The sequence below is a fragment of the Tamandua tetradactyla genome, chromosome 4 (assembly GCF_023851605.1).
Source record: "Tamandua tetradactyla isolate mTamTet1 chromosome 4, mTamTet1.pri, whole genome shotgun sequence".
Lineage (NCBI taxonomy): Eukaryota > Metazoa > Chordata > Mammalia > Pilosa > Myrmecophagidae > Tamandua > Tamandua tetradactyla.
Window position 1 is genome coordinate 132,970,000 of NC_135330.1, and position 24,706 is coordinate 132,994,705.

Sequence of the window (24,706 nt, forward strand, 5' to 3'; positions counted from 1 at the left end):
TTGAAGACTGAAGCTGGGCCCTTACAATGCATTAAAAGGTCACCAAACAAAGGAGAGACTAACAGTCTGAGAAGAAGTGACCAGTGAGGTAAGAAAAAACTTAAAGATGACAGTTCCTAGGAAGATAGAAGAAAAAAGTCTTCCCAGGAGGATGGAGTGCCCAACTGTATATCTGTAGTTGAGAAGTTTGCCCAATCCTCACACTGAAATTGCAGTAACATTCATATGTACTCAAATGACACCGAAGTATGTTTATGCATGTATGAATGTAATGTGTACATTCAATTCTACCTTTTCATATTTTTTTCTGCAATGAAGCAAAAGTGCTTCTCATTCAAAATAATTTGCACCACAGATATTTATGTGAACCATTAATTAAATACAATAATTGTAAAGTCATCAAATATTAAAATAGTATACATTTACTTAAAATCACTTAATATTGTGATTTTAAATCACTTACATTGGAGGAACATGGATTGTGTTAGAGTCTCATGGTACTTTTTTTTGTAGTTGTTGAATATTCAGGATTATGTAAATTATAATAAAATTAATGATGAATTTGGAGGTGAATTCATCACCAGGTTAATAAAAATAACACTTATTAACATAGAAGAGCCACAAAAATCCATAAAAAAACAGTTGCATTAAAATAGAACTTAACATTTGAAAAGCCACCATAGTTGAACATATGTGCAAATATGTAGATATGTTGGGCATTGAGGGAGTCCATTAATAATTATGTAAAATATGCGGTAATTCAGATACAATCCTAGGACATGAAAAAGGAAAATGGATTAAAAAAAAGAAGAAAAACTTCAACATAGAAAAGAAAATTTTACCATAAACCTTCACAGATAATGTAGTACTTTAGGATGACAATGCACAATACTCGTTTCAATTTGGTACAACACTTAAGAATCCTAAGTAAAAGAAAATAAACAAAATATATAGACAGAAGTGAAAAATAATAGTCCTTATGTAACTTGTTTTTAAAAGGTTGCTGGTAGCATCAAGATAATAATAAAAGGGCCACAGTGGCTCAGCAAGCAAGAATGCTTGCCTGCCATGCCAGAGGACCCAGGTTCGGTTCCCAGTGCCTGCCCATGTAAAAAAAAAAAATTGACATCTTTGGACTATCCATTAATGTATACTTTGAACTGAAAAGGAATGAAATATCATTATGCTTGCCTTGTCAACACCTTGTAAGGATATTTCATTATGAAAATTTAATTTTTTAGTAGTGCAAAGATTGGTATTTGGGAAAGGGGAAGTATAGTATATAGAGAATTCATTATGTGAACAAGGTGTCTTTAAGAACATTGGTTCTTCCATACAAGAACCAATAAAAGAGCCTCCTTTAGGGAGGGACGATTAGCTTTGCTTAAAACAAAGCAGAACGATGAATCATTTTCAGCCTCACAGCCTCACTCCTCCCCTTTATAGTTTAGTGTGCCCTTTTACACATAACACCCTGGCATCTACATTAGAACTGAGACCAACAAGGCATCCCTTTCATCCTTCACTGCCAAAACTGCTCACTAATAATAATTAAGCATTCTTGGCTCTTATACAAGAGAGTTTAATAAATCCTGGGCCTCAGCTGCATTTCTAGCTTTAGCTATAGAAGGATAGTAGGGGGCGGGGAAGGGAGATAGAACACCACTCGAAGCTGAAAGAAATTTGGTGAATAGCATCAATGTGGCAAAATAACTACTCAATTGCCTATTAATAACCATTTAAATATATATCTCATATTACAGTATATGCAAGGAAGTTCATTCAAAGACATATTCAGCTTTATAAAGTTTATTTCTATACTCGCTTCAGAAAATATGTTCATATACAGCATTGTAATGTTTGAAACTTGTCCTGGAAGTCATCAGTTTTATAACTTTCATCTGTATGTGCTTCCCTAGGTCATTTATGTGTCTTTTATTTCCAAGTAAATTGTTTTTTAATATTCAATATCTACACAGTAAAACGATATAAATGATATTAAAATCATAGACGTTATTAATGTATTATCTTATTTACTCTACAAGTCCATTCTTCAGCTTGGTTTGTGATGTTATTAATCTTAAAATGTCACACAGCATATAACAAAACGTCAGGAAAAGAGGAGCTATTGGAATATTTATTCGAAGACACATGGTGCAGAAAGGGAATTTTGTTTCCAACCTTCCATTTGTTCAAAGATAGATGGGCATTTCTACTCCACTCTTTATGTGGAAGAAAACTACGTGGGAAACTATTTTAGTTTCTTTTACTGTTTGCTCTTAGCTTGTTGAGTAAACAAGGAACAAAGGAACTGGGCATTCAGGGGTTCCTCCCGGCCCCCTCAGAGTAGCCGAATATCAGGATTAATTCACTTCATTCCCCCTCTGTGTCCTGGGGCAGGCTCTGCCTCTGTATGGTAAAAGTGGCATTGCTACATATGTGCCTGAGACTAAATGGGTAGTCTGTTGGGTTTTTTTTTGTTTCTTTTTCAGGGATGAAAGTGTAGGCCATGTCAGCCAGCCACTATTTTCACCTCCACGTCTGATTCCTGAGTCTTATTTCCCAACTATTCAATAAGTTCTAGAGAAAGAGTCAAGCTTATCTTCCCTAAAACCCCAGCATGGGTGAATACTTATCCGGATGCTCTGTGATGATTATAAAACATGGCACATCTCTGAGTATGTCTTACTCTCTTTGACAGCTTTCTTTGTCTATTTTCTTAATCTTAAAAAAAAAAAACAATAAAAAAAAAGAGGAAGCTTTGGCTCTGTTTTCAGGGCCCCATCCCAGAAAGATCTTCTATTTTATCCAATCCTGAAGTAAGAGATAATTTGTTAAATGAAATTTTATTAAAAGATTAAGGAATCAAGAATTTAGCAGTATTAACTGGGCAGTACTACCTGCCCAGTTTCAGACTCGGGATTTCACTTTGATGAAACATGCAAGACTCTTGTCTTGAACTAGACTAATGTAGCTATTTGTCCATGAATTTCCCTAGAAAATAATTTTGCAAACTGTTAGGGGCATACAACTCTAACTTGGCACCATACTTTTAGAGCACAGTTATTTAAACCACTATCAAATCCATCCTGAGATCTAATTAAAAGTTAAATTTTATCAACATATATTTATCCGGCAATCAGCGTAGAAAGAATCACTTTGGAGGTTGACCAAAAATTAACACACTGCAATCAGGAATTCAGAACATTTATTGCAAGAGCTGAATAACTGTAAATAACGTAGAACTGGCAAAGCAGTAACAAGGATAATTGTTTAGATATTTATTCTTTCAAAGTCATCAAACACCCCTCACAAACCGACAAAAATGTACTGCAATAAGCAATGCACCCCTACCCATTATTTTCCACTATACTGTGGAAAAAAAGTGAACTGCTATTTACAAAGTAATTTTATTTTTGGTAAGAACAAATCAACTATCAGATTAGCAAACCTTTTTTAATTTTTAATTTTTTTTTTTACTTTTAAACTGATGTTGAACCGTGGCATTAAGATAACTTTCACTTCTTTCAATAAAGACATTTTGTTGCATGCTATTTATTTGTTTAAATCATCTGTCATGCCTTAACAAAAACCTCCTAAGAATGTTCAAAATTGGACTTGTTTGCACGTGCAACTGAGATCTTATTAACATTAGTTGTCACTCTGTTGGTTTGACCTAAGTGACAAGATGCTGGTACCTGCCAGGCATTGACCAACTATGATAACAAACAGTTAAACAGCAATAATTAGAGATTTATCCCTTTTTTTCCCCCAACTAGCCTACCTGGAGAATGTTCTGTTACATCATGAAGGCACAACACATTAAATATTTTGTGGCTATGATCTAATAACACTTGTGTTACAACAACGTTATTGTATATGAGGATCAACACAAACTCTGCCATTTCAACAAAGTTGCAGACACACATTTTTCCCAATTGAAACTATTTTTGAATAGTGATATTTCTTCAATATATGCTAATTTTAATACATTTGTTTTGCATGAGTGACAAGTACAGGATATTATATCACTTTCTGAAGGATAACATTTCCTTCCCATTATTCTCACTTAATACTACTAATTAAGTGATTTTGCTTTTCCCTACTTTGAAAAGAAGGATGTCAAAAACAGGTTCTGAATTTCAAGCTTTGGCAAAAGCCCCCCCCTTTTTAAATTTTGCTTAAAGTTTTCATTTTTTTCTTTCATCTTTATATTGTACAGAATTCCAGCAACATAAGCTATCACACAAGCAAGATTCTAGAACCTTTTAGAAACACAAGTGTTTCAGATCCTTTGAACAAGGTGTGTCAGACAGACTACTAATGCAGAAACACCATCATTGAAAGAAACAACAAAAATAAGGACAAAAAGGCCAATGAAAGAAGAAGAAAGAAAAGCAATAATAAAACACAGAATAATGTTACATTTTTAGGTGACTGTTATAGGTACACAAAAGTTGTTAATAATAACTTGCTTCTATTTACAAATACTTTAACACTGATTGACTTACAAGTGTCCACTAACGTTGTTAACAGCACGATAGGTTTAATGCTTTATCTTTTTACGTTGTGTCTGAAGTATAATGTCAAGTATAGAGGTCCCAGCACAAATCAATGACAAAAAAAAAAGCACAATTTCCTAACTGGTTATGTTTGTCAGTCACTCTGATCCATGGAACTTTCTTACGCTCCAAATGCATATTCTATTATCATAGCAGCAGTCCAGGGTCAAAAACAAAATGCAATAATAATAACAATAATAATAGGATATTTGCACAATGGAAAGATCTCTGGAGAGTGTAATCAATTCTAGTAAACAAGACCACATGGCTAGCAGAACTATTTTCTCTCTCACTTTATAGAACATTATATCTTCCATTGTGCTAACACAAAGTTATGCATATCCCTGCTATAAGGGGTATAGTTGTACAGATCTATTGAATACATAAAGCTCTGACACACACGGTATTAGCATGTCTATTTAGATTAAAGTCATTAGGTCCAATATAGTCTTTTCTTAGAGTTGGTGCTCTTTAGGACTCTCAATAGCACCTCCTGCTTGCTTATAAGACTTCAGATTTGCCAGAGGAATGTCTGTCATGTGGCTGCCATTGTTGAAATGGCCTTCGTTGGAGCCATAGTGCTTACGGTCATTGAACTGATTCCTGTTGCTATCTTCTTTCCAGGCTCTGGTCAGCGTGTGCCCATTCACCAGCTTGTCCTTCTTGACCCATTCTTTCTGGGGTGCAAAGGTTGAGAGGGGAGATTTAGGGTGTTGATATGGACCCAAGCCAGGAGGCATCCAACAATTATCAGAGTGGCCCAGAACCAAGCACTCTTGGGTGCACATCTCTGTCGCTTCAGCTAATCCTCTGGGGCCCAGAGGTCCATCTGCAGAGAAACAAAAAAAAGAGAGAAAATAGGAAAAGACAATGGTTAGTCATCATTTGAGATTATTTCCTTAGAGAAACATTTCTTCTTTAAGTGTTGATTTATACCCAGAAACACAGATAGAGAAATAGATGATAGAAGGATGGATAGATAGGTAGGTAGGTAAATTGATAAAAATAGGTATGGGTAAATGGAACCTCAAGGTATCATTTCTGATCAACTCGTCCACGGCAGATCAATTATCAGTGATTTATGTTCTAGGAATTTTCAGCAAAAAGTTCTTATTTATGAGAAACTATGAAAGTAGGACAATTTTGATATTCAGAATTGAATAGTATGTAAATGACAAAAACTCCAAGAAAACAAGGTTTAAAAGTACCATAAAACAAAACACCATTAAAAAGAACACTCGAAGCGGTGACATAACAAATATTGTTTTTCATAAATAAGCACTTTTTTCAGATATGAAATCACATGGAAATAATTTTGCAACGTTTAAAAGAAATTAAATATTCACTTTAAAGAATATTTTAATGATAGTATATTACTGAAGAAAGAGCTGGTCAATTGCAAGCATTCTGAAATCCAAGTCAGTAATGAAGCCATTTGCATTCAAAAACCGCATTTTGTTCCTTCCAAATCTAACTTATTTTCTAGATTTCTACATGTATAAAACTGAGGCAAAATTGTAAATCGGATCACATGGAGGTAGAGCATTCAGGAGGTAAAAAGTCATCACAGTATTTCTCTTTTATAGTTTTCATTAGCAAGAAATACAAAACATACATTTTTAACCAGGATTTCAAAAGTAAACTTTTTCTTCTGATTGTATAAGGAGGAAACCAGCCCTTTACCAAAAACCAACAGCCAAATGGTGAAGGAAAGAGGTATTTTGGTGGTAGTGGGGTTTTGTTTCCCTTGATTAAACAGTCAAGTAAGTGATTAAGTTGTAGCTTAGAAATAGGAATTGATTTTACAAATGAGGTTAAGTTGGATAGGTAAGAATGCCTGCGGCATAAAGTATTTTAAAAAGCAGAGTCATCAGAATAAAAATGTAGAAAACATGTCTTCAGGTTTGCTTACTTAATAATTAAAATAACTAAGCAGTTGGAATGTAGCTTTTTACTAAAATTCAAGTTAGCGCTATCAACATTTCAGATGACCAATACACTGTGGGCTTTTTTATTATCATGCATTTGCCTTCATAATATTCTAAGGTGGTAAGGTCCATGGACTAAATTTTTGCATGTGAAAAAGTTCCTATTGAATTAGGCAACAGGTGATGGCAAAGACCTGAGACAAACTATAAGCCACCTCAGAATGGAAACTAGAGAGGTGGGAAAAAATGTGCTCAAATACATTCATTTATACAAATTCAAATTTGTTTTTCACCTACCTAGAAATATCAACAGAATTGGGATTTTCTCAAGTTCATCAAAAGAGAATATGAAAGGTTATTTTTCTCATTAAACTTTTTTTGTTTTTCTTTTTTGATACAGTTTTATTGAGATATATTCATATACCATATAATCCATCCAAAGTATACAATCAATGGCTCATTGTATTATTCAATGCAATATACCAGAAATGGATTGGTCTTTTATAAAAGGATTTATTTAATTAAAAATTTACAGTTCTTCAGAGCAAAGTCTTTCATCTTGGTTCATCTGTCACAGAGTGATGTCTGCTGGACTTCTCTCCTGGCTTCTGGTTTCAAATAGATTTCCCAAGGGCTTTTCCTCTTTGCAGCTTCAACTGTCTGGGTCTATGTCAGCTCTGAGTGCTGAGCTAAGCTATGCTGAGCTGCTGCTTTTCTCTTTTCTGAATCTTACTTTTATACCTCCAACTGATTAAATTAAATGTAACTCATTAGGGAAGGCACTCTCCTTAGGCAACCACAGATATAATCAGGCATGATGAAATTCACATGGTGATGATTTAAGTCCAAAGCAACAGACCACTTAGGCACCAACACTAGGCCAAGTTGACACCTGAACCAAGCTAGCTATGACAATCAATTGCCTCAGAAATATCAACAGAATTGGGCTTTCCTCAAGCTCATAGAAAAGAGAGAATATGCAAGGTTATATTTTTCTCATTAAACTTTTTTCTTTTGTTTTTCTTTTTTAATGCAATTCTGAGATATATTCATATACCATACAATCCATCCAAAGTATGTAATCAGTGGCTCATCATATCATCACTCAGCTGTGTATTCATCGCCATAATCAATTTGGGAACATTTTCATTACTCCCTCCCCCAAAAAATCATAAAATAAAAATTAAACCCAAAACATCCCATATCCTTTATCAACTCCTATTATTAGCATTGGTGTGGTACATTCACTACTGTTAAAAAAGGAATATTAAAATATTCCTGTTAACTATAGTTTATAGCCTGCAATAGCTGCATTTTTCCATATACCATTATTATCAACTCTTGTAATATTGATGCATGCTTGTCTAGTTCATGAAAGAACTTCTTATATTCCTACTGTCAAACAGTCATCTTCCACCACAAGATTCACACTGCTTGGGCTATACAGTCCCATATATATATATTTTTTTTAACATGGGCAGGAACCAGAAATCGAACCCGGGTCCTCTGGCATGGCAGGCAAGCATTCTTGCCTGCTGAGCCACTGTGGCCCACCCCAGTCCCATATTTTAACAGCTAGATTTCCTTCTGGTGACATCCATGGCCCTAAGCTTCCACCTTTCAACCACAATTACACACATAACTCAGTGCTGTTAATTACACTCACTATAATATGCTACCATCACCTGTATTCATTTCTAAATATAAATTCAACCTAGTGAAAAATTATCCACATAAGTAATCACCAACCATTTTCTAGCCTCATTCTAACTCCTGATAACCTATATATTCTACATTTTATCTCTATGAGTTTACATATTTTAATTAGTTCATTAGTAATTAGTGAAATCAGACCATATCTGTCCTTTTGTGTCTGATTTATTTCACTTGATATCATGTCCTCAAAGTTCATCCATGTTGCTGTGTGTTTCAGGACTTCATTACTTCTCACTGCTGAATAATATTCCCTTGTATGTATACACCACATTTTTTTATCCATTCATTGGCTGATGGACTTTTGGTTATTTCCATATTTTGGCAATTGTGAATAATGCTGCTATGACCATCAGTATGCAAACGTCTGTTTGTGTCCCTGCTTTCAGTTCTTTGGGGTATATAACCAGCACAGGAATAGATAGAGCATGTGGTAGCCCTCTTTTTAGCTTTCTGAGAAAGTGTCAAACCATCCTTCATGGCAGCTGCACTGTTTTACATTCCTACCAACATTGAATAGGTATTCCTATTTCTCCACATCCTCTCTAACAATTGTAGTTTCCTGTTTGCTTAGGTATGAAATAATATCTCATGGTGGTTTGGATTTACATTTCCCTAATAGCTAGTAAAGATGAGCAATCTTCTTGTGTGCTTTTTATGCATTTGCTCTCCCTCTTTGGAAAAATGTCTATTCATGTCTATTGCTCATTTTTTAATTGGGCTGTTTGTGTTTTTATTGAATTGTTGACTTTCTTTATATATTGTATATACTGAACCCTTATCAGATATGTGGTTTCCAAATATTTTCTGCATTGAGTTTGCCGCTTTTTCAACCTTTTGATAAAGTCCTTTGATGCACTGAAGCATTTGATTTTGAGTAGGTTCCATTTAGTTTTTGTTTTGTTGCTTGTGTTTTGGGTGTAAGGTTTAAGAAGCTGCCATCTATCACTAGATTTGGAAGACATTTCACTACATTTTCTTTTAGGAGTTTTACAGTGCTGGTTCTTATATTTAGGAATTTGATACATTTTGAGTTAATTTTTATATATAATGTGAAATAGGAGTCCTCTTTCATTCTTTTGGTTATGAATATCCAGTTCTCCTAGCACCATTTATTGTAGACTGTTCTATTTCAGGGAGTGGACTTGGAAAAATCATCAAAAATCAATTGACCATAGATCTAAGGGTCTATTTTTGAACTCTTGATTTGATTCCATTCACCAATATGTTGATATTCTTTAGCAAGTATCATGCTATTTTGACCACTGTGGCTTTAAAATATGTTTGAAGTCAGAAAGCATGAGTCCTCCCTCTTCAGTGTTCATTTTCAAGATGTTTTTCCATTGTAAGCCCCTTTACCTTCCAAATAAAGTTGGTAATCAGCTTCTCCATTTCAGCAAAGTAGGCTGTTGGAATTTTGAGTGGCATTGCATTGAATCTGTAGATCAACTTGGGCATAATTGACATCTTTAACATTTAGCCTTCTATTCCATGAACACAGAATATCTCTCCATTTATTTAGGTCTTTGATTTTTTTTTTTACCAATGTTGTAGTTTTCTGAGTACACATCCTTTACGTCCTTGGTTAAATTTATTCCTAGATATTTGATTCTTTCACTTGCTATTTTAAATGGAATTTTAAAAATTTCCTCTTCAGATAGCTCATTACAATTATACAGAAATACTACTGATTTTTATGTGTCTTTATCAGGCTTCAGTATAGGGTGATGTTAGCTTCAGAGAATGAGTTAGCTAGTGTTCCCGCTTCAATATTTTTGGGAGAATTTGAACATGTATGGTGTTAAGTCTTCCTGGAATATTTGGTAGAATTCCCCTGTGAACCCAAGTGGTCCTGGGCTTTTTCTTCGAATGTTTTTGAAGACTGATTCACGTTCTTCATTTCTGATTGGTTTGTTGAGGTCTTCTATTTCTTCTCGAGTCAATGTAGGTTGTTTGTTTGTTTCTAAGAATTTTTCCATTTAATCAAGGTTGTCTAATATGTTTCCCTACAATAGTATCCCCAGGGTCTGTTCATAGTACCCTGGGGTTTCTGTGTTCTGCCCTGGATCTCTGGACCTGAGTCCCCGTGTCTTGGATTTGTGTGGGATTCTAACACACTACTGTGAGTGACTCCATAGTCTGTGTCCCCAGTGGGAGGTGGGAGGGATCCAGGCTGCTGTGTCTGAGCACTTTCCAAGCTGCACGGGACCAAGTGAGGGGAAGGGAAGAGAATCGTCCATGGTACATAAGACAGGTCATGTCTAATGTTAATGCTCAACCGTGTTGATCAATGGTTATAAATTTTATTTTAATGGGTCTCAAAATTCTGTGACTAACTTTTGCTCAAATTAAAAGGCACTGATTTTAAAAATGAATAAAACTGGCACACAAAAGAAACAAATGGTCCACAAAACATTCCTTCTGAAGGTTTTATGATGTACTATCTTTACTGGTCTTTTACTATAAAACTTAAGTGGCCAATTGAGATGAACAGTTCTGAAAGCACTCTTCACCACTGATTATGGCTGGGCTGGCAGATGTTATGGGTAATATTAATTTAGCCTTCTGAGCTTTCTAAGGAGACTTGGTGACCTTGCCAGCTCCAGAAGCCTTCTTGTCTACCCGCAGTAACTGTCTGTCTCATATCACAAACACCAAAATGACTCAGAGGAAGATAGTCAATAAAGTCTCAACACACATGAGGTTACCAGAAATCATTTCATTGAAGTGAGTATCACGAGATTTCAAGAATTTGGGGGCACATTCTAGCTTATTATCAGAACAGTGTTCACTCTCCTTCAGCTCAGCAAACTTGGAAGCAATGTGAGCTGTAGGCCAATCTACTAAGTTGGCCTGGCTTCTTCAGGGATGCCATCTGAGCAGTGAAGCCAGAGGCTGCCACTGGTGCGTCATTTTTGCTGTCATCAGACACATTCCCACAACGTATACACTTTACAGACACATTCTTGACATTGATACACACTTTGTCCTCAGCAAGAACATCCCTCACAGCCTTATGGCACATTTCAATAGACTTTACTTCAATTGTAATGTTGACTGAAGTAAAGGTGACCATGATGCCCAGTGTGAGAATACCAGTCTCCACCCAGCCCACAGGGGCTGCACCAATACCACCAATTGTATAGACATCCTGGGGGGGGGCAGATGCAAAGGCTTGAAGTTGTATGAGTAAGTGGCAAGGGGTCATCCAGAGCTTTATGTACCATGCTTCCATGATAATTCTACCTATCCTGGTGACTTTCCATCCCTTGAACCAAGACAGGGTTAGAATTTGGCTTTACCAAAGCCAAGTTGTTGCCTCTCCAACCAGAAACTGGCACAAATACTATTGTGTCATTGCAGCCAATTTTCTTTGCGTTTTACATACTGACTTCCTTAATGATTTCCTCACTTCCTGACTATAGGGGGTTCAATGAATCCATTTTGTTAATACCAGCAATTAGTTGTATCATACTCAGTGTGTAAACTGGAAGGGTATGCTCACAGGTCTGCCCCTTATCAGAGAAACCATCTTCAAATTCACTAACACCAGCAGCAACAATCAGAACAGCATAGTCAGCCTGAGTTCTACCTGTAATCAGGTTTTTGATAAAGTGTCTGTGCTCTAGAGCGTCAGTGTTGGTCACATAATATTTGCTGGTCTCTAATGTCTACAGGAAGATATTATTTTGGGGGCCAAGATGGCGGCTTAGCAATGTGCACATTTTAGTTCGTCCTGCATAACAACTACTAAATAACCAGAAACAGTAGAGAACAGCTCCCGGAGTCACATCAGTAACTGGACACACAGCATACCCCAGTCTGGACCAGCTGGACCGGCTGTGAGCCTCCCCAGAACCATGAGTTCCCCAAGCCGCGGTGGCTGATGCCCGGTGCCCCTCCCCCACAGGTGGCTTCCCAGAGGGAAAGGAAAGAGACTCTAACAGCAGCAGGGGTTGAGTCCAACCAAACACCAATTGTGGCATTAATTAACAAATTCTGACTACTAAAAATAGGCCCCCAACTCAGGCAAACTTGGTCAAGGTGGAGGTCACTTATTGGGCTAACAGAAAAAGAGGAAAGGGGAGGAAATGGAGGATTTTGTGGCTGTGTTTCTACAGAGACTTGGCTGCCTCTGGATTCAGTGTCGGGACTACTCGGGCTGCAACTACCCCAGGCATAGGCAGAAACGGGCTGCTTTCAGGGCTGTCTCCCACCTGTGCCTTCCCCAGGGGAGGGGTGAAGCCCAATTCAGGTGGAATCCCTCCCTCAAGGAATTCAGAACCCAGGGCTTGGCAATCTGAAGTCATTAAAACCAGCCTACAACCTCTCCTCTGTCTCCACCATGCCCCCAGCAGGGAGAGCCTTCCAAAGTTAAAGGTGGCACAACATCTTTTGCTGGTGGGACCCACAGGCAAACAAGCGCCACATACTGGGCAGGATAAGAAAAACAGCCCAGAGACTTCACAGGAAAGTCTTTTAACCTGCTGGGTCTCACCCTCAGGGAAAACTGATGCAGGTGACTCCTTCCCCCTGATAGGAGTCCAGTTTAGTCTGGGAAAACCCAGCTGGAGTCTATAATACCTACATAGACCCTCCTAAGGGTGGGGAGGGAAAAGACACCATACAAGCAGGGCAAGAAACAAGAAAACAAGAACTGAAAAATTATCCTCTGTTAAACAAAACCTAAGCTAGAGGTCCAGAAAAAGCTGAACTAAAGGTCAAAGAACAGATAGACAACAAACTCATCTAGCAAAAAAACCCTAGGTAAGATAAGTGAAAGCAATCTCCAGAATAAACTAATTAAGGTAATTAAATGTCTAGACGTCAGCAAAAAATAACAAATCGCACCAGGAAAATTGAAGATATGGCCCAGTCAAAGGAACAAACCAATAGTTCAAATGAGATACAGGAGCTGAAACAATTAATTCAGAATATACGAACAGACATGGAAAACCTCATCAAAAACCAAATCAATGAATTGAGGGAAGATATGAAGAAGGCAAGGAATGAACAAAAAGAAGAAATGGCAAGTCTGAAAAAACAAATCACAAAACTTACGGGAATGAAAGGTACAGTAGAAGAGCTGAAAAAAACAATGGAAACCTACAATAGTATATTTCAAGAGACAGAGGTTAGGATTAGTGAACTGGAGGACGGAACATCTGAAATCTGACAAGAAACAAACTATAGGGAAAAAATGGAAAAATATGAGGAGGAACTCAGGGAATTGAATGATAATATGAAGGGCACAAATATATGTGTTGTAGGTGTCCAGGAAGATATCATTTTGGATATCTTCAGCTTTCAGTTTGTCTGAGACCCAGGCATACTTGAAGGAATGCTTTCCTGTCTCAGCAGCCTCCTTCTTAAATTTGTCAGTGGTTCTTTGGTTCAGTCTACCACCTTTATAGATCAGGTGGCCAGCAGTGATGGATTTGCCCAAATCTATGTGTCCAGTGAAAACAATGTTGATATGAGTCTTATTCTTTCCCATTTTGTAATAATTTTCATGACACCTGCATGATGCTGGAAAATCCATTGCAAAAAAGCCCAAGTTTTTTTAAATAACCTTATCTAATACACAGTACCATCTTTCCCAATATTTTAAGGACTATTACTCAAAGATCAAAAGCAATGTGTTTTCACAAGGTCATAAGTAGCCTTTTCCCAAGTAATATCATTTCTACCATTTCCTGAAAATTCGTCCAGAAAATTAACAATTTAAGACACAGTGTTCATTTACAGTGTTAGACTGTGAGTGTATTATACAAAAACTTGCAAAAAATAAGGGTTTTTTCTGTTTAATGATATAATCATTCTGTGAGTATTGTGTAATTCCTGTGAATTATTCTTATAAATAAATGCAAAGAATTTTGTTACAAACTGTAAATATATTTATGTAAGTTTTGCAGATATAGGGATATCTCTTAGATGGCCGATTTATTTATGTATTTGATAGTATGAGCTGCATTGTTAGAAAATATACTTTGTTTTATGCTTCGACAGTTTTTACTTTGAGGTACTTTGAGATAACATTTAGTAGAAAAAATTACTTTTTTTATTTGAGTCTATATAAACGATAGGCAACCAGCAGTTGCCCTACATTTCTAAAAGGGGGAAAGAAAAACTAATTTTATTTTGGGAAATGACAGATCTTCTGAGTTCTCGTCCATAAAGTCTATACCACAAATTGGTAAGAAAAAAGATAACCTTTTTTTTTTAATTTGATGAATAAGCATTGTTTATGAAAGGGAACACAGTTGTTCTGTTGCTTCCCTAAGAGAGTCCCTGTCCTTTACAAGTTTAAAATCTGATGGAAACTATTGATTATTTTCTAATTCATGTATTTCATCTTTTAGAATTTTGATACTCTTGAAGAGGAGGAAAGCATGCTTTTATAAAAATGATATTGATATTGATATTTTCCAAAATATGACTGAAAATAATCTATGATTCTTTATCAAATATATTGCATTTAAAAACTTCAGGACATTTTTGCTAACACTACCAAAATTACGTCTACTGAAATAGTATTCTTTATCTTCGACATAATTATTTTTGAATGTTACTAAAATCATTTTTAATTGATAAACAATTATATTTACTTTTCACTAATTCCTTCAACAAGTATTTATTGAACACCAACATATCCCAGACACTATGTTGGCAACACATAGAAACTCAAAATTCTCTTTTAACCACATTGAAGGGTACAGATCAGTGGCATTAATTACTTTCACAATGTTGTGCTACCTTTATCACCATACATTACTGAAATATTTTCATCACTACAGACAGAAATTCTGTACCCATTGACAATAACCTCCCATTCCCTCCTTCTCCCCAAGAGAAACCTGGGGAGATGATGCTGGCAAATCCATTGCAAAAAAGCCCAAGGTTTTTTTTTTTTTTTTTTATTTTTTTATTTTTATTTTTTTTACATGGGGAGGAATCGAACCCGGGTCCTCTGGCATGGCAGGCGAGCATTCTTGCCTGCTGAGCCACCATGGCCCACCCATTGACAATAACCTCCCATTCCCTCCTTCTCCCCAAGAGAAACCTGTAACCTCCTTTCTCTCTGGATGAATTGTACTTTCTGTGTATTTGATATTGATGTAATCATACAATATTTATCCTATTGTGTATGGCTTATTTCACACAACATGATGTTTTTGAATTCTTAAAAAAGTGTCTTGAGGTTATGTGTGTATGTGTGCTTTCACTGTTTCTTCCATTGTTTCATATATTTTATGATGTCCTAATTGTGTCTAAATCATACAATATCTGTTCAGAATCCTGATCAGGATTCTCATCTGCTTACAAATGCTTCCTATAATATCATCATTATGCTATTTGTTTCCTTTTTCTTAAATAAAGGAATTAAAATCCTCCATCATGATTTTCTAAACACTGAAACATTTATTGATTTTTTTAAAAAAATTCACCTTGTTCCCTTTCCCGATCTGCAATCTATGAGTTTCTTAGTGGTCTTGGTTTTTGACAGTATAAAGACACAAGTGCTGATATAACTATGCAGGCCATCTGTCTCTGTATTTAACTTTCTGAAAGCAAAAAACAAAAGCACATAACATAAAGCCTTTTGAAAATTGCCTCAGTTAAAAATTCATATCAGATCTCCATGTATTTCTCTCCCCATCTTCCCAGGACTCATCTTCTCACTCAAAACCATACAAAATTATTTTCCTATGATTTAAACGTTAACAGCTTTCAGATCAGAGAGCTGTCTGAAATGTTGACTTTTACAAACATAGGTTTAAAACGTGAAGCAATCCAAGCTGATGGAACACCAGTTCTACATAAATGGAAGGATACTTGAGTGGTACTTGATCTCATTTTATTATACCTGGAAGCAAAACTGTTATTTCATTGACTAACTCTCAAAGATGCAATTAACAAGTAGTTTCTTGGCCTGTTGATCAGCTGTTTCAACCCAATTACTTGAAATTCTTTAATTCAAAAACTAGAAACAAGTACTTAAAAAAAGAGTCACAATACCTCACATTTCCTGGCTAGTTGTCATAGTGAATGACATTTGGGACTTTTATGTGGACACATTTTGCTCAGAATTTTTACTATTGGGTAAAATAAGACTAAACAGACTGAAAAACTTGAATTTTAAATAGATGTCATTTTTATATCACTTTATATCAAGCACATTCATTTTGTTTCTCTTTTTTTTCTAATTAAAGAAGTTGTACATGTACAGAAAAGTCATGCATCAAATACAGGATTCCCCTATATCACCCTAATATTAAAACTTGATGTGGGGGTAGAATATTTGTTACAATTGATGAAAGCACTTTTTAATAATTGTACTATTAACTTTAGACCATGGTTTAGCTTAGGGTTCACTGTTTGCAGTTCCATGGGTTAATATTTTATAAAAATATTTTATTAAATTACCATATATATAATCTAACATTTCCCCCCTTTCAATCATATTCACATAAATATATATTTCAGTTCAGTTAATTATGTTCACAGTGCTGTGCTACCATCACTACCATCCATTACGAATATATTTCCATCATTCCAAATAGGAACTCTGTACATTTTAAGCCTTAACTCTCTATTCCCTATTCCATCCTCAAGCAATTCAATTTTTTGCTTTATTCAATTTCTGTTAAATAAAAATTTCTCTTTTTGACGCAATACATATCTGATTGTTATTTTTTAACAGTCCTTTGTGATAAGAACATATGAGTATTTTTATGCAAAACATTTGCTCCTAAGCTCCAATTTTCTGTTTCCCCAAGATATTACACTAACATGAAAGGGTAATATGAAAAAAAAAAAAACAACGTTTGCATCATTAGACATCTTGAAGAGAAAGATGCTTCCAGTGATTTGAATTTGCTGAAGCAGTATCCCTAACCTTTAGGCACAGTGATAAGTTTTCTTTACTAGTTTTAAAAAATTTGCTATCGTCCTTCTTGCTATTAATAAACTGAGAAAAAAGTCTTAATCCTCATGCTGTCCCTTGCCTTAATTAATCTTCCTATAATAATATTTAGAGAAATAAGCTAATCTCCCCCAATTAAATTTTAAATTATTTTTGGTATCTCTAAAAGTTTAATACAGCAAAATTTAGTATTTTTACTTATTTTCACTCTAAGTTTATTTCTATTCTACTGGTTTTTGAGACAGTGTGTAAACATAACCATTTCTTATTTTTGTTAATTATCTTGAATGAAAAGGTAAAGCTAAATGTTGATATCAGGAGGGACTTGGGAAAAAAAATGTCAATGGCAAAATCACTTGGTAGAGATCTCTAATAGCCACTAGTCTATCATCTTTTCCTGTGTTTATCTAATAGTCATTATTATAAACCAAAATCAGTTAAATCAGACTTCCAGTCTAAATATGGTAACAAAAATTAATTTGAAATATGAAGGTTCATGTGAGAAACAGAGGGAATTGTTCAGCATCGCTAACATTTCCTTTGGATACATTATTTGTATCCAGGGCCACTTGCATACTGTGCCCAATCGATATTATATTATGCCCAATCAATATTTCTAAAACAATGTCACATGGGAAAAAATATTAGTCATTGCTCTGTTATAATTCAGAAAAAAAAAATCAGAGGTGTAAAGTTGATTGCCAAAATAACTCAGATTTTTATATGAAGTAGCAAATTACAGTTATGTGGACAGTCTAAACTCCAGAAATGGGTCTGGCAAATATTAATATATCTATGGGAAAATTTTTCTCATTGATTCATTCATTCAATATTTTTTGATTGGGCTTATGTTAGGTTCAAGGGATCATTGCATGAGATATCTGGAATCAAAACCATCCCAGAAACCTCAAGGCACAAGGTCATTATAACTAGAGCCAATTGAGAACCTGGTTCTAGACACAGTACCATGGTGAATTCATGTGAGCTTTGAGAAACTAATTTTTAGATCCCAAGTAGTCTCTCATCTATAAATTGAAAGAAATAGACTGGATTTTTAGATATCACCTCTATGCATTTTCGTATTCCTATATTTGCTATTATGGTGAGTGTCGCCAACATAACAGGCTAAACTTTTTCAAGGTTATTTTCATTTAACTAATGGAAAGCCCAAGACAGGACCAAGAAATTATAATTGTTCCTGGTAAATTACTCTTAACAGGCCAGATTTGGGTTTCAGAATTTGAAATTATATTTAGAAGAATTATTTGTATTTCTAAATCTACATAAAATCCTAATGGTTTTAATCAGAGATTTAGCTTAAATCTCAGATTTAAGCAAAACATTGTAAATGCATCAACAGTCACCTTGAGAAACAAACAAACAAAACTCATACCAGCAGGATTTGACAAAACCTTTGGTTAACAAGTAAACAAGGATTAAATGTTTTACATGTTCCTCATACAGATTTTATTCCTCGGTCACAGATGAAAAGTCAACATTTGCAGATGGAGACATTCCAAATACAATAACACATGGCCAGCCCAAGCAGCAGATTCTCTGCCTGAGAGGATATTGTTATTTGAACAGACTTTATAGCTCACAAAGAATGGTGAGAATTTTCTCATAAATCTTTACCCTTCTTCTACATGACATGAATATCAGCTGCCTTTCTCATCTGCTAAAGCTAATTATTGAAAAGAAAATTATCTGATACTTTTATTTATTCACCACTAGTATCTGATGATGCTAATGAATGACAAACTGTCCAATAAGGTGAACCTTCACTGATTATTTAAATTAATTTTCAAATCTTGACCAGACTGCTTGCTGCAAAATGCTATTTACATTATTGTAAATATTTACTTTCTATAGTCCTCTTTTTCTTTTAATCATATTTGAGGTCTTCCATTTTTAGAATTCACCAATACACTGATATTTCCTGAATTACTCTCCATTTCTTGCAATTTGCATTGTCTCTCAAAATATCTTTTGAGAAATTTCATGGTACAAATTTCATGTGAAAACAAGTGTTGAAGAATTTCCTTAACATCTTAGATCTACTAAGAACGCTTTAGAGATGAAGTTCAGACTGAAATCCAAGTTTAAGATGAAGAAATAACTTCCATAATCTTCTGTACCCTAAAAACAGACTCAGTTGCTTTTGTAAAACCAGGCTAGCAGCACACATCATTGAGAATTAATTTGCCTTTACTCAATGTCCACTGTTTCCCATATCCTAATACTGTACTTTGAGTTACAAAGTTTTTGGCAATTTACCTATCTCCATTCTGTCCTTCCTCTGTGGTCTAAATAATTTAAAGTTCTCAAACTTCAACATTTGTCAGAATTAATCAAGGGACTTATTAATACATAAATTGCTTGGTCCCACCCAGGAATTCTGAATTCTGAATGAGTAGTTTGGGGTGAAATTTCTCTCTATGTCCCCTGCCATTGTCTCATCCCTCCCCTCCATCAGTAGTGTCTCTGTGTCAGACTCCTTGGCTGGCACTACAGACTTTCCCAGACCATTAAATATTGGAATGTTCAGTGCTCCAATTTCTACCTTCTAATCTTCTTTATTTACACTCACCCTAAATGAGCTCAAACAATTATTCGACCTTATATATCCTATGCTGATTATTTCCTAATTTTCATGTCCCCTCACTTACCTTTCTCCTGAGGGCTATGTCAGTATCTCTCTTGCTATCTACTCATCAGCATCATTCAGATTTCTAATTGGCATTTCCAAGTTACATACCTTGCATTTTTTTCTTCTTCTTCCTCCAAATCTACTCTCCCTGCATTTCCCCTCCTTTTGTGTGGTACATGTTCACCCAGATGATCAAATACCCTTCTTCCCCAAATAAACAGGCATCATCCTTGACACACCTGTTAGGCAGGAATCTATAAACTCTCCCACTCAACCTCAATTTTTTCCACCCTAATATCCCTAGGAGTATAAATACAATGAGATAGAACTCCCATGATATTGCAAAAAAGATTTGCCAGATGTAATTAAGGTCACTAATCAGTTGATTTTTAGATACACAAAAGAGAGATTATCCAGGTGGATCTGATCTAATCACACAAGCTTTTGAAGAGTAATAGTTTACTCCAGTTGAGAATCAGAGGGGATGTCTGAGCAATTCAAAGCAGAAGAAAGATTCAACATGCCGTTGCTGACTTTGAAGATAGAAGGGGCCATATGGAAAAGATATGTAGCTGAGCACAACTCCTGTTGAACAGTGACAAGACAACAGGGGCCTCAGTCCTATATTACAAGAAAGTGGATTTGGCTATCAACCTGAATGAAAGTGGATTTTTCCTCAGAGCATCTTAATAAAAGCCCAGCCCAGCTGACATCTTGCTTTCATACTTGTGAGCCCCTAAAAAGGGAACCATGTCAACCCCCCCTGGACACCTGACCCATGGAAACTGAGATAAAAATGTGTTTTGTTTTAAGCCACTAAATTTGTGGTTATTTACTACTCAGCAATATGTTTGTTCTTAATTCAAATAACACAGCCACTCACTTAGTAAGGCTATCTTTAATCTGTCTACTTACCTGATAATTCAAGAGCCCAAGCCACTATCCTTTCCTAACAGGATTCTCTTTTTCCCCACTTTCTACTTTCTTTTCATCAGTCTCCAACTAGAGGCATCACATGTGTATTAGTTTTTCATTGCTGCTATAACAAATTACCACAATTTAGTGGCTTAAAACAATGAAAATTTAATCTTTTATTCTTGGGGAGATCAGAAGCCCCAAGTCACTTATGCTGACCTAAAGTCAAGGTGTCTGTGGGGCTGGTTTATTCTGGAGGCTGCAAGGGGAAAATCTGTCTCCTTGCCTTCCTCAGCTCCTAGAGGCCATTTGTCCTCCTTGGCTTGCATCCTCTTCCTACATCTTCCAAACACATTGTTCCAATCACTGCTCCTTCACCTTCCCTTCTGACTCTCCTGTCTCCCTCTTTTTTAAAAAATAATTTTATTGATAAATCTTACACACATAGAGTCCATCCAAATTATACAATCAATGGCTCACAATATTGTCACATAGTTGTGCGTTCATCACCATGATCATTTTTAGAACATTTGCATCACTCTAGAAAAAGTAATAAAGAGAATAAAGAACCTGATACATCCCATAAACCTAACACCTCCCTCTCACTGACCACCGGTATTTCAATCTACCTAATTTTATATCATTTACCACCAACTATTATTTATTTATACTTCATCCTTATTTTTTATACTCATCTGTACATACCTTGGATAAATGGAGCATCAAACACAGGTTTTCTCAATCACATGGTCACATTGTAAAAGCTGTAGAATTACACAAAGTCTTCAAGAATCAAAAAGTTCCAGATGAACTGCTGGAACACAGTTCATCAGTTTCAGGTACTTCCCTCTAGTCACTCCAAAACATCCTAAACTAAAAAGGGATAACTATATAATGCAAAGAATAACCTCCAGGTTAACCTCTGAATTCTGTTTAAAATCTCTTGGCCACTGAAACTGTATTTTATCTCATTTCTCTCTTCCCCCTATTGGTCAAATGGCTTTCTCAATCCCATGATGCCAGGTCCTGGTTCATTCCAGGAATCCTGTCCCACATTGCCTGGGAGTCAGGGCCTATGTGGGAGGAAGGGCAGTGAGTTCACCTGCCCAGTTGGCTCAGAGAGAGACTGCCTCCCTCTTATAAGTCCATTGTGGTGACATGGACCTACATGGGTAACCCAGGATACACTCCCTTTTCAAGATCCTTATGTTAATGGCATCTGGGAAATCCCCTTTGCCCTGTAAGGTAAGGTATTTACACGGCCTGGGATCTAGAATGTGGATATATTGGGGAAGGCATTATTTAGCTTAACACTAAATAATAGAGAAGAATGCCTCACCCCCTAGTTCTCCATCTCATTCAAAGTAAAGGCCAAGCTTCTTTCTATGGCCTGGAAAGACTTACATGATCTGAGCCCTGTCCATCTCTCTGATCTCATGTCCTGCCTCAACCACATCAAGCTTAGTCTCTCTCATGGACTTTAGGTTTGCTATCATCGATGTTTGGAATATCCTTCTTATTGGCCTTAGAGTAACTTACTCCACTTCATGTAAACGCCTCTTCAAAGGTGAATTCTTCATAGAGGTATTTCCTACCACGTTCTTTTTTTGCATGGGCAGGCACTGGAAAACGAACCCAGGTCTCCGGCATGGCAGGCGAGAACTCTGCCTGCTGAGCCACCATGGCCCCTACCTTTTTTTTTCAAGTAATGTTCTCTACTCGGTCACACTCTAATCCCTTCCTTACCCAACTTTGTCTTGTTAGCACACATCACTACCTTTCATGATATATTTATTAATTGTCTATCTCTCACACTAGAATATAAGCACCAGAAGCCAGGCATTTTCTTTTTGATAACTGTATCTTCAACCTCAGATACCATGGCCTGATACATTGTAGATAATTACAAGACATATTTTGCAAGAATGAATAAATGAACTTTGTGCTAACCCTCAAATCAGTGAACTAACATAAAATATCCAAAACATTATGTAGCAAATAATTTGCATAAAAAAGTCACTAATCAGATATTTCTTAGTTGTACATAAGAAACACCATTAAGAATTCATAACTTAAAAATTCGCTAAGATAATTTTGGGGTGGCTAAATAGGATTAATAAGGAGAAAATAGCTGCATTAAAAAGCATTTATGTGCTACCCTATTTTGAAGTTGAAGCAGCTGTGAAGGCCCCAAAGTAAAACATAATTAGATTGCTCCCTATGTCCCACTGAACCACTTAATCATACCAGACAGTTCATAATTCCTTTAACCAACAAAACTCTTTAGATGCCTTTAGACATCCAGATTCACGCATAATACAACAATGCTTTAAAGCCTGAAGACACTAAACTAATTAATAGTAATTATTTTGGGGTAGAGTTCTAATGAGATGCCGATAACTGTGTAGAATTTAACACTTTGGTCCAGGCACATGGGAATATATTTGGAAAAATAAGTTGATTAGGGAATGGATAGGAAGGACTCTTAAAAGTAGTTGAAATGCTCTAAAAATTTAATGGCTTACAACTATAAGGGATTTCATAAATTTTAAGCGAAATTGATTTAAAAACATTTCACATGACAGATTTCAACAGATTACATATAGAATATCATGGTCAAATTCATGGCTTCATCTTATTTGTACATAAGGACAAATACTCTAAAAGTGGGGAGAAGTAAAATACTATTTTTTGAAAGAATCTCCTAAGGGAACTGTTGAAAATGCCATTGTTCCTGTTATTGGAAATGGCCTGTATAACAGAATATTATAGAGAGTAATCTAACCTTCTCCAAGTGATGGATAGAATTGCCTATTCCGATCTACAATATGTGTTTATCTTTGAGAGCACCTTGCAAATCCAGAGGAATTACTTTCATTACTACTAGTCTTTGCAAGATAAGTTTCTCTCTTAATAAGCATTACATGTGAAATTTATAACATCTCTATAAATCTGGCTGAGATGTCCTAGAATATTATCTGCTCTGCCTATTTATAATCATAGACTATCATTTTCTAATGATGAAAGAGAAGTTAAACCTCTCTAGCATTAAGTTGTTTTATTGGTAGTTTGAACATTAACCATAAGTATTCAATAGACATAATGTTGCCATTTTTATCCTAGGAAAATCATTAATTGCATTACTAAGTCTATACTAAAAGACATGAACCATGTATTTTTCTGAGATGAAATATTTCTGTTGAGATGTCAATATATTTTAACATTTAATTGAAAATCTTTAAAAATCTCTGAAGACAAAACTGCTTTGTATGCAGAATTTTAGGAAAAACAATATTACCCACAGAACAAAATTTCTTAGTAAACGTTAGAAAACAAAATAGGAAAAATAAACTGCCATAAAGCTCTATATCCAGGATAAAAATTCTTAGTAAGCAATATTTGATCTTGTCTCCTTAAGTCACCTTTTCTCTCTCACTGGGTTATTTCAAAAACTTCTTTGAGGAGCCTTGGCTATTCATGTTTGCTTCCTACCTAGTTCTGTTCTCCCTTTGAAATTAAATATGCTTTTATCATCTTCCCCTCTTTCTCATGGCAGTAGCCTGTCTCTTAGGCCTAATTGGTGGCTGACTACTTTGATAAACTCATTAATGTTACTGGTCAAAATGCCATTATCCATTGAAGACTGTCTATACTCCAGTGCATCTGTGGACCTGCTTCAATCCAAATACGAGAATGTTTCAGGCATATGGTGGGTGAATGAGATATTGAGATAGAGAAGGCTTTCAGGTCTCCACCAAATCACAATGTGAAAGCATACCTCTCTGTGAGCGGGCATAGCTTGGGTTTCATTTGGGGTTCTGCCTTGAAAGAGATGATATTTAAGGTATTAATTTAAGAGAATTTAATGAAAGGATTCTTTGCAGAAGAAAAGTGAATCAATTAGAAGTAGTAAGGAAATCAAGGATTGAAAAAGTAGGGAAATATTGCTACACCTACCTCTGAAGGGGAAAGGAAAGGAGGGGAAATGTTCCTGAAACCTAGAGACAGCTGT

General features: G+C 35.7%; 1 protein-coding gene across 3 annotated transcripts in view; it reads right to left on the reverse strand.

The window, feature by feature from the left end:
• Positions 1–3,253: 3,253 nt before the first annotated feature.
• Positions 3,254–24,706, reverse strand: part of LOC143681402 (protocadherin-9-like) — a 616,391-nt gene continuing 594,938 nt past the window's right edge. For all 3 annotated transcript variants that reach the window (XM_077158401.1, XM_077158403.1, XM_077158402.1), the window contains one exon: positions 3,254–5,391. In XM_077158401.1, the coding sequence (XP_077014516.1) occupies positions 5,018–5,391 (374 nt within the window). In that variant the 3' untranslated portion in view covers positions 3,254–5,017. The remainder of the gene's footprint in view (positions 5,392–24,706) is intronic.